General features: G+C 39.5%; 1 protein-coding gene across 3 annotated transcripts in view; it reads left to right on the plus strand.

Moving 5' to 3' along the window:
• The window catches only part of TMEM135 (transmembrane protein 135), a 168,306-nt gene that overhangs the window by 58,401 nt on the left and 93,345 nt on the right, over nt 1-16,560 (plus strand). For all 3 annotated transcript variants that reach the window (XM_062020360.1, XM_062020361.1, XM_062020362.1), the window contains one exon: nt 13,956-14,021. In XM_062020360.1, coding sequence (XP_061876344.1) covers nt 13,956-14,021 — 66 coding nt within the window. The remainder of the gene's footprint in view (nt 1-13,955; nt 14,022-16,560) is intronic.

Consider the following 16,560-nt stretch of genomic DNA (forward strand, 5'->3'; position numbering starts at 1 on the left):
AAGCTTGTTTCTTAAACAGACCTTGGGTTTTTTTATGTTGATGGGATTTACTTTATTTTTTCATATCAGTGTCTTTACTCTTTATATTTATTGTGTTTTTCTGGAGGAAACCAAATATTTTATATCATTGTCACTAAAAATAAGGAAATTTAAAATAGTATAATAATCACATTTATATTTAAATTTAATTTCTTATTTGAAAAGTGTCAATGGGGGAGACCGGTGCTTAATACAGTTTTCTGTGTTTTAAGTAGTTTGAAGTTTGATTGTACTCTTTTTCCTGTAGATTTTGAAAGGGATAATTATTCTTACACATCATGTTTTTGTTACTAACACAGTGCTTCAGGCTTGTTACATATTTGTCAATATGGTAAGAACTGAGACTAATACACTTCTGAATAACAAGACTGAATAGCAAACTTCACCATGACATCATGAGAAGAATTAAATTCTAACTGCAAAATATTACATTGTCATAGAATAACAACATCTTAAGAGTTGGAAGGGACTTCAAAAGATCTAGTCCAACCTCCCTGCCAGAGCAGGGCCACCTAGAGTAGGTCACACAGGAACTCGTCCAGGTGAGTTTTGAGTGTCTGCAGAGAAGGAGACTCCACAACCCATCTGGGCAGCCTGTTCCAGTGCTCCCTCACCCTCATAGTGAGTAATTTTTTCCTTATGTTTCTTTGGATCGTATTTTGTTCCAGCTTGTACCTGTTGCCCTTTGTCCTGTCATTGGCCATCATTAAGAACAGGCTGACTCCATTCTCCTGACACCTGCCTTTTATGTATTTGTAAACATGAATGAGATCACCTCTCAGTCTTCTCTAAGCTAACGAGCTCCAGCTCCCTCAGCCTTTCATCATAAAGGAGATGCTCCATTCCATCATCTCTGTGGCCCTGTGCTGAAAGGCTATTTTTAAAAACAGGCCAAAGAGAAAGACTATTTCCCTCTAAAGCGAATATAGCTTTTTTCCCTAAATTGTAATGAAACTTGAACTCTAATTACATAATATCTCTAGAATATCAATACTATGGAGATAGTGTTGCATTAATGAGTTTCTTGTTTAACTTCAATCTGTTCAAGAGCAAAGAAAAAAATAAAGTCTTTTAACTGTGTAATCACAGAATGTGTTTTCCTGAGGAACCTTGCTTGTTCCCAGCAAATGACTGAGAATGGCTTCTGCATTAGCCCAACATTTTGATTTATCCGTAACCATTGGTGTGTGCTTGAAACTTCCATAAAATGCAGGTTACCAGTTCCTCCATGGGCTTTTCTCTGCCCATCAGCTCTAGTCCGTAAATACTTCACAGACTTAAAGTTTAGAGGTCCCTTCCAACCCTTACGACTCTGTGATTCTGTGAATTGTAAAGAACCAAATATGGTAACCATTTCAGGCATGTACAGTAGTTGTATAGAATTATATACTCTGATCTTGTTTTGAAAATTTGTCAGTTTATTTGTTTTTAGCAGATTGATATTTCTGTTTTCTTAAGGCAATGGTTGGCATTAACTAATTCAATATTCTCTGTGACTTAGGGAGGTAAGTGGAAAGTGTTCTTTTGGAGGGAAAAACTGCCATGGTAGTATGATCAGGAGTGGATTTTTAGGATCTCTTGATTTCTCATCCTTGGGAAACAAGGCCACATTGTGTCGACTTACAGAAAAACCCTTTGTATTTCAGTTCTCTTGATTGATACCAGATAAGAACAACACATTCTATGATTCTGTGAAAGCTAGAATCCAGCTCTTTTGAACTTTACTTATTTTACCAAGAATTTCAGTGTGGTTCTTTTTTGCTTTACTTGTGATTTGCCTTCCACATTTTAGAGAAAGTGAAACAGGGGTTTTACAGATCTGGTATGGATCACCACGTAGCTTGATTTCTTTCTTTCACTGTTGTCTATAGCAACCGTCCAAATTATGATGAAAGAGTAATATCATGTGAGATCACTGATATGTGGTAGTAGAACTCAAGCCTCATATTTTTACATTAGGTTAAAATTTTTTCCTACATGGAAACATACCTAATTATTGTTAAAATTACAAAGCTAGTTGGCAATAATTACCAAGTTGTTACACACTAGACAAGGCTCGTTTATTTGCGGCTGTGTGGCCGATTGAGGTAATCCGGGGGTTCCTGGAGCATGGGGAGTGGAGGATAAGCGAGGAGAGCCACCAGGACCAGGCAGCTCTCGTGAGGGGGATGGTCTTGTCGGGAGGTGGAGCTGCAGCAACCGCAGGGGATTTTATCATCCCCCAGGGAGTGCGAGTGACCAGGAGTGCAGAGAACAGGGCCGGAAAACAGTGACGCGGCACCCAGGAGTGGCGAGGCAATTCGCGCTGGCAGGGCGAGCAGGGAGGTCAGGCAGGGAACAACCCCGTGGCCCTTTTAGAGAAGCAGAAGTCAGAGAAGTGCCCCAGCTTCAGCCTAGCAAAATGGTGAGCACTCGCCTAAGGACTAAAGCCAAGGCTCAGGTGGACAAAACCCAGGTGGAGGTCAATGCATCCACCCAGACAGAGCTGGTTAGTAGAGAAGCTTCGGTCCAAGTGGAGTGCAGGGAGTGTTTAGACTGCTTAGGGACCTATGCTTCTGAGGAAAAAATGTCATCAAGTTCAGGAACTGCAGCGCCTGGTGAAAGAGCTGCAGGAAACTGTGAGTAGGCTCTGTAGTATTAGAGGGGAAGAAGTGGAGAAAGACGGAGGCTTCCACAATCAGATGCAAGCCTCCAGTGAATCCAATAAGTCATGGACCCTTGTTACAAAAAAAAGAAAGGCAAAGGCTCGTCTTCAAGTCCTCCTTCCAGAAGACAGTAATAAGGCATTTTTCAAGCACATCAGCAACAGAAGGACGCTGAGGGTGCCCTGGTGTCTGAGGATGCAGAGAAGGCCAAACTACTGAATGCCGCCTTTGCTTCAGTCTTTACGGCCAAGGCTGACCCTCAGGAAGCCCAGTCCAGCAAGGATAACAGGATGGCCAAGACAGCAGAGGACTTGACCTGGGTGGAAGAGGAAGAGATTAAAAACTTGTTGGCCAAGCTTAAGGCTCATAAGTCAATGGGTCCTGATGGGATGCATCCTAGAGTGCTGAGGGAGCTGGCTGATGTGATTGCTAACCCTCTCCCCATCATTTTTGAACAATCATGGAGGACAGGTGAGGTGCCTGAGGACAGGAGAAAGGCCAATGTCACACCAGTCTTCAAAAAGGGCAAGAAGGATGACCCAGGAAACTACAGGCTGGTCAGCCTCACCTCCATCCCTGGAAAAGTGATGGAACAACTCATCCTGAATGTTATCACTGAACATATGAAGGATAAGATGGTTATCAGGGGGAGTCAACATGGCTTCACCAAGGGGAAATCCTATTTGACCAACCTGATATCCTTCTATGAGTGCATAACCAACTGGCTAGATGAGGGGAGAGCAGCGGATGTCATCCACCTTGACTTCAGCAAGGCTTTTGACACTGTCTCCCACAACATCCTCATCAGAAAGCTCAGGCAGTGTGGCTTGGATGAGTGGACAGTGAGGTGGATTGAGAGCTGGCTGAATGACAGAGCCCAGAGGGTGGTGATCAATGGCACAGAATTGAGTTGGAGCAACTCTGCAGAGAGAGACCTGGGTGTCCTGATTGATAATAAGCTAAATATGAGCCAGCAATGTGCCCTCGTGGCCAAGAAGGCCAATTGGATCCTGTGGTGCATCAAGAAGAGTGTGGCCAGCAGGTCAAGGGACCTTCTTCTCCCCCTCTACTCTGCCCTGGTGAAGCCTCATCTGGGGTCCTGTGTCCAGTTCTGGACTCCTCAGCTCAAGAGGGACAGGGAAGTGCTGGAGAGAGTCCAGCACAGGGCCACCAAGATGATCAGGGGAATGGAACATCTTCCATAGGAGGAAAGGCTGCGGGAACTGAGGCTGTTTAGTCTGGAGAAGAGGAGATTGAGGGGAGATCTCATTTATATTTATAAGTATTTAAATGGTGGGTGTGAGGAGGTTGGGACATCCCTTTTTGCTGTAGTAGCTAGCAACAGGACAAGGGGTAATGGGGTGAAGCTGTAACACGAAAAGTTCCACTTAAATATAAGAAAAATCTATTTCACTGTGAGGATGCTGGAGCAGTGGAACAGGGTGCCCAGGGGGATTTTGAAGTCTCCTTTCTTGGAGGTCTTCAAAACCCGCCTGGACATGTTCCTATGCAACCTGATCTAGGTGACCCGGCTTCTGCAGGGGGATTGGACTAGGTGATCTCTAGAGGTCCCTTCCAACCCCTACCATTCTATGATTCTATGATTTTCATAGTATTGAAGTCAATTCACAACAATAACTGTGGTGATTGCAATACTATCAAGCAGGCCTGGCTAAAAGACTTCCTTTGGATCTAATCTTTTTCAGGGCGTGGATATTGGAGCCAACTTCATCTTGGGGAATGTGTGTCTGAGTCTGGCTGATGCTGTGATTGTTATGGGCATTTAGGTAATTTAGCTTGCTATAGGTACTTTCTTCTGATTTGACTTTAGGTATGTGTTCTCCAGTCCTGCTGATGGGCTGGTTACAGTAATTCATCAGTTGGAAGGGTAGGTTTAGTTAGCCTCCTTTCAAGAAGAATGTTCAAGAGCAGGAGGGAAGAGTATCCAGCTCCTTGCATGACAGAGTGAAGTGTTTTAAACTCAGTTACCACACATGAGTAAATTCAAAATTCTTTAACCACAAAGTTAGAGGTGGTGAGTTCTCATAAATTTTGTTTAAGCAGATTTGACAGACTTTACTGCTTTTTTCCTGTTGTATATTTGCATAACATCTTAATGATTGTGGGTAGATGTTGTGTCAAAACCTTGGTTATTAAAAAGCAGGACTTGTTCAGTACAATTGCACTGCAGCTTCTGTCAACGGTCTTCGTGTTTAGAGTAGTCATGGCCTTTCTGATAGTGTATATAAAAGAGAAATGTGGCTTCCTTCTGAGATTGGTCTTATGATTAAAGTTTCCTGCCTTTCTTGAAAAGAGAAAATGGTACACAAATGTGTTCTGCTGTGGGCCCCACAGTGCTTGGCAGAGAAAGCTGTTCTCAGACCCAGAAGGTAGCTGTTGTCATGTCAGTTTTGAAGAAACATACTTGGAAAGAAATAATCCTGTTTGTTCAGTTTATCTGAAGGGACTTCATGTGCAAACTCTGAGAATGATGCAGCCTGCAAGTTAAGATTCTTGTGAGTTGTGTTTGGGCAGAATAAAAACATGTTTCTCAAGGACAGGAAGAGGTTGACCAATGCTTCTGCCAGCTGTCCAAGTGCTGTTCTAAGCTTTGAAATTGTTAGCTTTCTTTAAAAGGAAAAAAAATTTGACATAAAATAATTCGTAAGACTACATTATGTTGATTGTTAATCACCATTCCCCATATCATATGTGATTTTCTGGAATTTCTCAATGATTATTTTGTGTTTTAAGTGGTTTTAATCACAATCAACATCACACCACTTCACTTTTTGTTAGTTCAACTCCAGAATATATATATCCTCCACTGAAAGCAATTCAGCTATTGTCCAACATCAGTGAAACTTTTCTAGACAGAGAAAGGAGACATTTTTTATAAACTACACCAAAAATGAGATAGCATTAACTTTTGTGTTCTGTTTCTAATTAGTTTCGAAATAGTGTGACATACACATGTTTAAACAATAATTCGGAGGAGTGAGTTGAGTGTCTCGTCCAAAGTTAGATACAGTTTGTAATATTGTTTACAGCATGATGATGGTAAATCTCTAGTTTTAAAATGTTTTTTGTATTGCTTTTGTATTAGTTTAACTCCTAACTCTGTAAATAAATTGCAATACATGGAAACTAACCATTCAAGACAAAGTTTTATTCCATTTGCACATACTGAGAGCTACTACTTAAAAATGCTACCAGTGGGAGATGTGAAAGATGAGGTAATCCCCTAAAGAAAAAGGACCATGGTTGTGAAACACATATAAATCTTATCAAGGTTATAGGGAATGCAGTGAATTGAACCCACTCAAGAGTTCATGCTAACAAGAAATGCTTGTCAATGAAGGCAGGTGAAAGAATTGTAAATAAATGTATTTAAATCAGTCTGAAATTCCAGAACATATGCCTGGATAATATGAGATAAAACTATTTAAGTATGCAGCTCCCATGAATTTATTGGTTATAGTGAAACTTTAAAGTGTCTATATTACATGGCCCAAGGCTCCTGGGGTAGCTTGCCAACATTACTGAGCATTTAAATCTCTACCATTTTCCAGTGCTTACAGTGGAGAATAAGATCAAGAGTCTTTTCTGTTTCTTTCTGTTTTCCTGAGGGACTGTGGATGCACCATGGAAGCTTGCCTCTGTCTTTTACTTATATCATGGAAGGGTTTGGCTTCACTTATTTATGGTAACTCAGGAATGAATTGTACAGGAACATCCTGGTGCTTATTGCAATGTCACACCTCCTTCCTTCTCATCTGTTGGCTTATTTTCATGATGATCTTCCTCAGTGCTCTGCAGACCAACAGGACCAGGTGCCACAAAATCACAATGAAGAGTTAGAATGGATGGACAACAAAGGTGTAGTTAAAAGCAGGATGATCAGCTAGGCCAAGTGGAAGGTCCAGCATGTGGGCTGGGGTTGAAGGGATTGAGAGCAGCCTTGCTGAGAAGGATGTGGTGGATGAAAAGTTGGACATGAACCATCAATGTGTGCTTTGCAGCTCAGAAGGCAAACTGTAACCTGAGCTGCATTGAAAGAAACGTGTCCAGTAGGTCGGTGGATTTCTGCTCCTCTACTCTGCTCTGGTGAGACCTCACCTGAAGCTCTGAAGTTCTCAGCACAGGAAAGACATGGACCTGTTGGAGTACCACCTCTCTGGGCAATCCATTCCAATGCTTAATAACCCTCTTGGTGAAAAATTTCTTACGAAGGTCCAATCTAAACCTCCCCTAGTGAAGCTTGAGGCCATTTCTTCTTGTCCTGTGATTCATTACTGGAGAGAAGAGACCAATCCTCCACTTCACTACACCTCCCCTTTCAGGTGGTTCTAAAGAGTGATCATGTCTCCCTTCAGCCTTCTCCAGGCTAGACACCCTCAACTCCATCAGCTGCTCCTCATCAGACTTTTGCTCCAGAGCCATTACCAGCTTCGTTGCCCATCTTTGGACATGCTCTAGCACCTCAATGTCCTTCCTGGAGTGAGGGGCCCAGAACTGAACACAGTATTCAAGGTGCAGCCTCACCAATGCTGGCTATAGAGGAAAATTACTTCCTTGGCCCTGCTGGTCACGCTATTTCTGATATAATGCCATTGGCCCTTTTGGCCACCTGGGCACACTGCTGGCTCAGTATAGCTCTGGGCTGAGGGCAGTATTGCCTTCTTATCCTGACACTTGGTGGCTGTATCAGGCCTGGGCAGACTTGTTGTTTCAGTGTATTGTTTCAGTGGCCTCTGTCCAGACAGCAGAAATATCCCCCTGTGGATCCCTTCCAGGTGAAATGGAGGGAGGTAGGAAGCCTTCCTTCTACAGGGATGGTGCAGGATGGCTGGCTGGCTGGGTAGATGTTCTCCTCACCATTTTGGAGTAGGAAATATGAAGAGTTCGCTGCCCCTGAGTCTCTGGGGAGCACTGGCTACGTGCAAGTGTGCTCGTACATTCCTGGACTGGACAGAGTGGTCTTTCGGCTCTTATCTTTTATTCTATCTGGCAGCATTACTAATCAAAACCATTTTTGACAGTTGTCATGTGCTTTCTGCAAGCTAGCTTGCAGCTGTTTTCTGTCTTTCTGCTGTGTATTGGAAACGAGGAAGGGTTTAGCTGGCTTCAGTGGATGATTTCTCAGATGCAGAAACTGCTTGGTGACTGGTGGCAAGGCAGCCTCTCCTAGACCTCTTTTCCCTGGCATTTCTGTCAAGGCAGAGGAGATTAAATGGCCTATTTCTCCAGTTTCCTATGCTGGCTGCTGGCCTGGTTTGTGGGTAATTCAGTTCATGAGCATTATACTGTGGGATTTTTTTTCCTGGCTTCCTGATATTTAGTTAATTGCAGTGCTGAGCTGTTCAACCCTTTGTGCAAAGAAAACTAGAAGAAGGTGAAAGTCAGTTACAGGCTGGGACCAGGAATCCTAATCTAAATACCAAGCATTTTTTGAGAGGGGGATGGGAGGAAGCAAAGGGAGAAGAACAGGTAGAAAAAAAGTCCAGAGAAGAAAAAAAAAATCATCATCTTGGAAAAAAATTACCAATACCACAACTGCAGGCTACTGGATTCAGATTAAGATAAATAAATACTAATGTTTTCATTTCATTCTCTTGGCAGTGCACAGCACTTGATCATTTTTATGCTTGATTAATTTGTTGAGTGTGTTGTGCAGCTGTAAGTTTTAAAGCTCTTTCAAGGAGAGGCTGAGTTTCCTTTGCTGGGCTGCGGCACGGGAGTGTTCTTACAGCAGAGACATAGTGAAGGCTAAATGCCAAGCCCTTCCCCGTGATGTATATTCTTGTGAGTATTGTGGAGAGTCAGGGTAGTTTAGTTAGGTAGTAGAGGTAAATTAATTCAAAAGAGTTCATTAACCCTGAAAGTATAGATTAGTTTAATGAGCACATGGACTTTGTTAATGCAATAGAAATTACACTGAACTAATCAAATATTTGTGTGTGAATTTGAACCTAGGTTTATACAACAAATGTGCAAACATTCTAAGGAAGGAACAGGACTTAAAAAGAGTTACTTGTACTATTAATCTTATTTTAATACTGGTTTATTTATATTAGTGATGAGTTTTACAAAACCCCAAACATCTAGTTAGGGAATCAACATATATTTGTTATTTGAGAAAGGAGAAGGGTTTTCAGTTAGTACTTTTGCTGTATAAGATACATGGCCAAGTGTGTGATTTGCTTTCTACCCTCTCATCTTCACACTGGGCATCCCTCCTCCCCCATAAATTAGAGCAGATTTGGCCTTTCTATTGTGTGCCCAGAACTCATGACCACTGGAGCTTATGAATTTTGTGAGTATGTGTCCTTCCATTCCTTATGTGCATCTTTATTTAGGACAGGCAGTAAAATGTCATTTGTAGAATAGAATTTTGTTGTCCTTCTGATTAAGTAACCAGAGGAAAGAAAGAAAATCTATTACAGAATGCAATATTTTGGTTTGGTGTTTGGTGCGATATTTTCTCTGGGTGTTGACATTCTTAAAACTGAAAATGGAAAAAAGAGAACTTTCAGAAAAAGGGTGTAAAGGTATCATAAACTCTGTAAAATGTGCTTTGTTGTGGGATTTAAATTGTAGAAATCACAGTTAAATTGCTGTTATAGAAGGTAAAGGTAAGATCTGCTAGTGGATGAGTGAAAAGAGCTTGTGCCTCACTAGTCTCTTCCCAGTGATGCCCAGTGATAGAACGAAGGGCAATTGGTACAAAGTGGAACATAAGAGGTTCCAAAGAAACATAAGGAAAAAATTCTTCACTGTGAGGTTGAGGGAACACTGGAACAGACTGCCCAGATGGGTTGTGGAGTCTCCTTCTCTGGGGACATTCAAAACCCACCTGGACAAGTTGCTGAGTGACCTGCTCTGCAGGGTAGTTGGACTTGAATGATCTTTTGAGGTCCCTTTCAACTCTTAAGATTCTGTGAATCTGTGATATACCGATCAGCGTGTTGTACAAGTTTCAAATGGTTCAATAACGAAGGCTGAGACATTCAGAGTCCTTGAGAAATCTAGAATCCCAATCTAAAAATCTAGTAATTTGTAAGTTTTTTAGGTGAGTTCAGTCTGTCACCTGCAGTAAACTTGAGATGGTTGCCTTACACTTTAAACTTTGTGGACAAAAATAAAGAAAAACCTTGATTTCAGAAACTTCTTGTATGTTTTCTTGGTTCTTTTTGCTTTTGATTCTCACCAAATCTCTTTTTTGTTGCACTCATTCTTGTTTTCAAAAGCTGATGTGATGATTAGCTGGTAAGGGCTATTAACAATAGTTCATTTGCAATGTGTAATCAATTTGAAAAATGTTAGTGGTGATTTGAGATAGACTGTCAAGAGGCTTTTTATAATATAATTTGCTTTTTGTGAAGAAGTACAAATATTACAGGCCAGAGCTGTCAGCCAACTGTTGTAGCCAAGATCAGCAAAGTTAATAGAAGTGAAAGAAAGTTTTAGTCTTATAAAAAATAGCAGTATTGTCATTTTGATTAAATCTGTAAATTACTGTGAGTGACTTCCAAACATCTTTTCCTTTCAGAATATATCTTGAAATAGATTTTTTTTTTAAACAAAAAGCCTATTTAGAAATAGATGCCAAGGTTTGTCAGATGACTAAGAAGCCTGGATTTCTAAACTAGTTCATTTGTATTAGCAATCCCCTCCACTGCTTGCATTTGCACTTTTAACTTTGGTGTAAAATGGTAGCTATTTTGATGAAGTATTATAAGACCACTTTATTTTTATGAATACCTAAAAAATTCAAAACATCTGGAATCTGAAGTACTGTTTCTTTACACTTTTTCCTACCATTTCCATCAATAATGCACAAATATTTTCCACTTTAATTCTGGTGCATACAAGTGCTTTCTCCTTTTTTTTGTTAACCCATTTGCAAGAAATCTGAACAGAAGTGACTGCTTTCTTGGAAGGGGAACAACAGTTGGTCATCTTGACTGGAGATGACTTTACAGAGTGGTGAGATACATTAGGCTGCCATTTTGCCTCACATATAAGGTAACACAGTATACATTCCTTACAGTGAAGAACAATTTCAGGATCCAGTGACTATCATCCTGGCAACACATTTATTTCACACTGAGATCACTAAAGCCATCTGTTGATAATTTGCTTTATTATGGACCTCTGACTCCCATTTCTGAATAGAAATATCTCAAGTCATTGCCTAAGCCTGTAATGATTCTTATTTAAGGCTTATTGCCAGTGAATTGAATGCAAAGAAACCTTAAATTTTCACAACTGCATAAAAATATGATTATAATGAAATATTTAATGCTAACAGAGGCAGAAGCTCTTCAAAATGATCTCAATTCCTGCTCGATGGTTTCTTTGGGAACAAAACACTGATTTCTTAAATGGACAGTTTTGACTTGGGGGTTGGACCAGATGATCTCTAAAGGTCCCTTCCAACCTCTACCATTCTGTGAATCTATGATGACTTTGTAATTGCTTATCTGGACACGATGATAATTATTTCCAACCAGTTATATTTCATAGTCTCAGTTGCACATCCTAACAAAACTCACAAGTTTATTTTCAGTGTTTAAAAATTACTGTAATTTATGCTGTATTTTTAAATTAGGAAGTAATAACTGTAATTGCAGGTAAAAACTTGTCACTCAGTGGACAAATATCTTACATGCAAGATTTTTAGAATACAGATTGAAAAGAGCTGATACTACAACCAAGTAATTAAACTAATTCTAAATGGGATGTAACTGGGTGTCGTTGCTCAAGGATGCTGGGAACTGCGAACCAAAAGAGTTGTTGAAAACCGTTCTGTCAGGTCATCTGAGAATTGCATTTTGTTGTGGACTTGTCACTGAATACATTGTGAAATACTGGAACAGGTCGATCAGAGTGGTTTTGGGGCCTCCTTCCTTAGAGATGCTGAAAATGTGCCTGAATGAGCCCTGGGCCAACTGCTCTGAGGAGCTGTGAGTAGCACCAGATGACCTCAGTGGTCTCTGCCAGATAATTCTGTTTGCACCTGCATTTACAGAGCAGAAGGGAGAAAGGTGGAAGTTGAGGACAGTGCAGGAGTTTGTCCAAAACAAGTGTCACAGATAAATTCAGATTTTAAGACTGGCCAAATTTTCCTAGCCTTGATCACTTTTATCATTGGTCTGTGTGATGTTATATTTTTGAGAAGGTATTAAAGAAATTTCTGGATGGTTTCATCTTGTTCTTCCGTGCAAGACATCACTCCTACATTTTAACCTTGACACCTTGTTCATGCTTAGTTTTCTTTAGAAAGCATATGAACTTGATATGTTTTCTGCTAATGCCCACCTCCTTCACCTGTATGGAGCAGTACGCCAGCAGGAAGCTTCAATCTGCTTACTCTTTTGAAAGATGAGCTTCTTTAATTATCCTCTTGGATTTTGCATACCGAAAAACCCAATAGTTTTTTCTCCAGCCTCATCATTGTCGATGCATGAGTGACAGTACGTGGCCTCACACCCCCCACGCTGTTTGGGAAGGAAGCTGTGACAGTAGGGCTAATCTTCTTAGTGTTACTTGTTCCATGAAAAGTGGTGCATAGCACGTCTATGGTGCTGCATTTGTTGCTGTTGTGATTTTTCCTTGTTGCTGAATGGTTTTGGCATCTGGCGTTAATGATGTAAGTACAAGTGTATTAAGACAGATCTTTTACTAGTACTTGTGAAAAGAAAGTCACACACACCGGTGGTTTTCAAAAGAAACAAAAGCAGCTTAGCTGTATTGACAGAATGCTCAATTCATTTGAAACATCCTTAAAAATGTTGGTGAAAGAAACCAATTTTGGGAAGTACAAAAGGTTGTGTGAGGTTTGCTTCATCTCTCCCAAAGAAGAGAAGTTTGAGAAGAAGAATCACACTTGGACATTGCCCTGTGTTGTTGTGGGTGTAAATGAAGTAATACATTTTGCAGTCCAATGTCCTGGAGCTCACATATTAATTTACAGTTGGTGGGGAAGAAGGTAATTAAAAGCTCTTATGAAATTGTCTTCTGCAGGCAATCATTTAGAGAAGGGTAAACCTCAGTCTGTGTCCAGGAAGGACTGAAGAATTAATCTCAAGATATGTCTTTGATATTACATTTGTGGAGGGAGGTACAGCTGTCTTCAGGTAGTGTAGCATGAGCCTAGCAAGTCTGGCAGTCAGGAAAGCATGCAGCTGCTTGTTTGTTTTTTTAAATCACTATTTAGAAAGTTAATCAGCTACTGCAAACTTACTTCTGTTTGGACTAGATGATCTTTCGAGGTCCCTTCCAGCCCTTGAGATTCTGTGATTCTGTTTCTAAACATTGAAAACGTTTGTTTTCAAACAGCCCACTAATTATTTTTTTAGATAAATCCTTAAATGTTAGAAAATTGTTTTTATTAGAACCAAATATTAAAGCCATGTTTCATTGCAGTTGAAATTGAAACCGGCTTCACTACTTACTATCAAATCAAATATATTCATCCACTGTTTTATGTTATCTCTGCATTTTTTCATGCCTTTTTTATTTCCAGGAGCTGGTTGTTAAATGTTATACAGAACCTATGCTTTATTTTTTTGTAGTACAGCCTGCATTAAGAGTCAGTAATCTATATTTATGTCAGAAGTATGTGCTAGTTATCCCACTGCATTGAAGAAAGAATGTGACAAATAGCACTGAAAGGTATGCAACTTAACTAAAGATGAGCCTAATTACAGCTTTCCTCAAAGTTGTGTTGCCCTGTCATGGGTATGATATCGTTGTGTTCTGCAATGCCGCCATTATTAAGAATGGAGAGGGACTCGGGGCTTTTAGAAAAAGTTGCATCTACTCTTGTTTTTTGATACTTGTTTGGTAATTTAAGTGTGTAATATTAAACAGCAATTAAAAAAATAGCTTAATGAGTTGTAAAATACCATATAGATCTTTAGTTCCCATAATGTTCCACTTTTACCTGACAACCTTGTGGATGACCACAGTATGGGACTCAACATCTCTGACGTGTGAGCCTTGTGTGGCTGCTGCAGGGAAGCATCACACACTGCTTAGGTGGTTACTTTTGCTGAGACCAAAAGCCTTGCTAGAGCTCTTCAGTAAACCTTTACAAACCTGTGCAGACTGTTCTAACTTCTTGAAGAGATGGAATTGTAAAATGGGTGTTAAGGTAGCTGACAGTTTAAAAAGTGTTACAAGAGTCAAAACAAATCTTTGTGAGCTAAGTGGTCAGATTTTTAAATAACTAATTTGTGTGTGGTTTTTTTTTTTTTACTGCAGGCCACAGAAACATTGTTCCGAATGGCAGTTGCAAGAGGAGCTATTAGACCTTTAAGACATGGAGAAGTAAGACTAACTATATCTATATATCTTATTTGTTTCCACATGTGGTATGTTTTATTGACATATAGCTTGAGAAATTCCAAAGAGACTTTCTGTCTTCAGGTCAGGGAAGACGGCTGGACTGTGTATTACTTGCTTACATGCATTGTTGGTTTGGTTTTTTTTAAAGGAGAACAAGAATTTAAAGCTTACCCAGTAAGATGTTAAGTTTTTTGTAGAAAACACTCTGGTTTTCTCTTTACCTTAGTCATAATTTAGCCTTATAATAGAAGTGAATCACAAGAATGTCCTTTCAAGTGGGTAATTTTGCACCTTATTTTCTCTGTGAAAAATTGTTGAATCTAGACAAATTCACATGAGGTTGATCTTTGGTATTGGGTAGCTGTGGAGATATTACTTCATCTTTAGTCTGATCCTTTCAGGAAGTAGTAGTGTAATAAAAGCAGTAATTTAATCCAAAGCTGTAATAATATGTTTATTAGGTAAGTTCAGTCTGTCACCTGAATTAAGTTTGAGATGGAGAGGTTTGACTTACACTTGAAATTTTGTGGACAGTGAAATTTGCCTTACACTGTGAAGTTTTGTAGATTTTCCTGTTCATTATTGCTTCTGAATCTCACCAAATCAGGTAGCATATGAAGTATTGATACATCAGTTATTCCAGAAAAGAGAAATATATTGGAATATTATGTTGCTCATACGTACCTCTATTGGTGAGCATTTATTTCCTTCTTTGTGTGTTTTTATATCAAGTAAACGTTGTTCTGAACATTGCTGGTTTAATGTCTCCAAGACTAGGTGCTGCATTTTATGCTTAGGTTGAATACCAGTTTTGGAAAAAAAAAAAGTACTGCAGTCAATCCTGACACTGGAGATAAGAACTGGTCTGGGTGTTGCTGCAGCTGGATGCTCCAGTCTATAGGAGTTTAAATGTAGAAACCTCAGTGTTTCTTCCTGCAGTCTGATTTTGATCAGATTTTTAGGTAACTTTGTGAACAGTTTGTATAGTAGACACAGCGTTCTACCTGGAATTTAGTCCTAGACTTAACCAGGATCCTGGCCGTGTTCTGAAATGTTCCTTATGGTCATGAAATTGGGTTAAATTCTGTTTTGAAATAAAGTGAAATATCTTTGCGTCAATGTTGGAAGATGTACTTGAGATTTCCTGTCCTACATTGCCCATAGTTTTAGTTGTTCTTAATATATGGACCCTTTATACTTTTTATGCGCTACTCTTTATTCTTTTCTACAGAAGAGTGTAATGCAGTTTCTGGGAATGTTAGTTATGGGATATGTGTAGGCTTTCAAATTATCTCTATACTTAAGGGGGTACTTAATTTTCTATATTTTTATGACCAGATCACCCAGAGAGTTTGTGAATTCTCCATCCTTGTAGTTACCCAGTGAATGGTGTGAACTGTGGAAGAATCAAAATGATTTTCTAAGCATAACTAATTGTACCATGAAATGCAAAATACTGGAATAATTACTGGCATGGTGATCTCTGTTGTGAATGACTTCAGTCATTTCTCTATCTGATGTATCTTTTGTTGAGCCAGTTCAGCTCACTCATGGTAAAAAAAGGTTTTTTTCTTCAGAAATTCCCTCTGATCCTTTGTCAAGTAAACCACCTCAAGGGCTTGAGAGAACCAGATAAGAAGCAGCAAGATAAGTGCTGAGAGGATGTAGCCATGGTTAACAAGAAAGGAACTGGGTAAAAGTGCATCTGTTTGATGATGATGAACTTCTTGTTGACACACTGTGTCCTGTGACACTGTTCCCAAGGTACTCCTCGGGCTTCAGTGGAAATGCAGTTAATGCAAAGCTAGATAATTTATAAATAAAACATTGTCCAGAGTTGTGTTTTTGTCTAAGAAGGCAGTGGGAGAAATAAAGGACCTTTTTTTCTCTCTTGTATTTTTATCAGGCTATAAGCAGAGGGGAAAAAATGTTTCACTCAAGGAAAATCTTTCCATTAAATTCCATTGTGGAATTATAATATATTTAGTCTCCAAATGAGGAATGACATTAATCAAATTAAATTAACTTTTCCAGAAGAAACATAATTATCAAGAGTCACATTAAAATTTTTTTAGCTCTTCCAAGAAGTTGCTGAATGTTTGTACAGTGCGTAAGTAGAAAGGGAGCCAGCAAAAAAGTTGAATATGAACTACAGTTGACTGTATTCTGTTTGAGAAGTGTGAACTTGGCAGTGACAATCAAAAGAGAGTAATTTGTTTATTGGAAATTCCAAACTACGGAGGCAGAAGTCCAAAAATGCTGTTCAACTTTCACAGCAGCACATGAAAATGTAACCCCATTTAACATTTAAGAGGGGGTAAAAGTAGTCAATATTAGAAGACAAAAATCATCCTTTCTTGTTTTAAGTTTGTAAATAAAAAGACAATATTCTCTCTGCACTGCAGAACAGATTCATGTGCAAACATTTCTTCTAGACAGGGTATATAAAAGACTGCATTATAATCCAGTTGTCAACAGGTGGATTTGTAATTTATGATATTGAATGTCTATGAGAAATCCC

The sequence above is a fragment of the Colius striatus genome, chromosome 1 (genome assembly GCF_028858725.1).
Source record: "Colius striatus isolate bColStr4 chromosome 1, bColStr4.1.hap1, whole genome shotgun sequence".
NCBI lineage: Eukaryota > Metazoa > Chordata > Aves > Coliiformes > Coliidae > Colius > Colius striatus.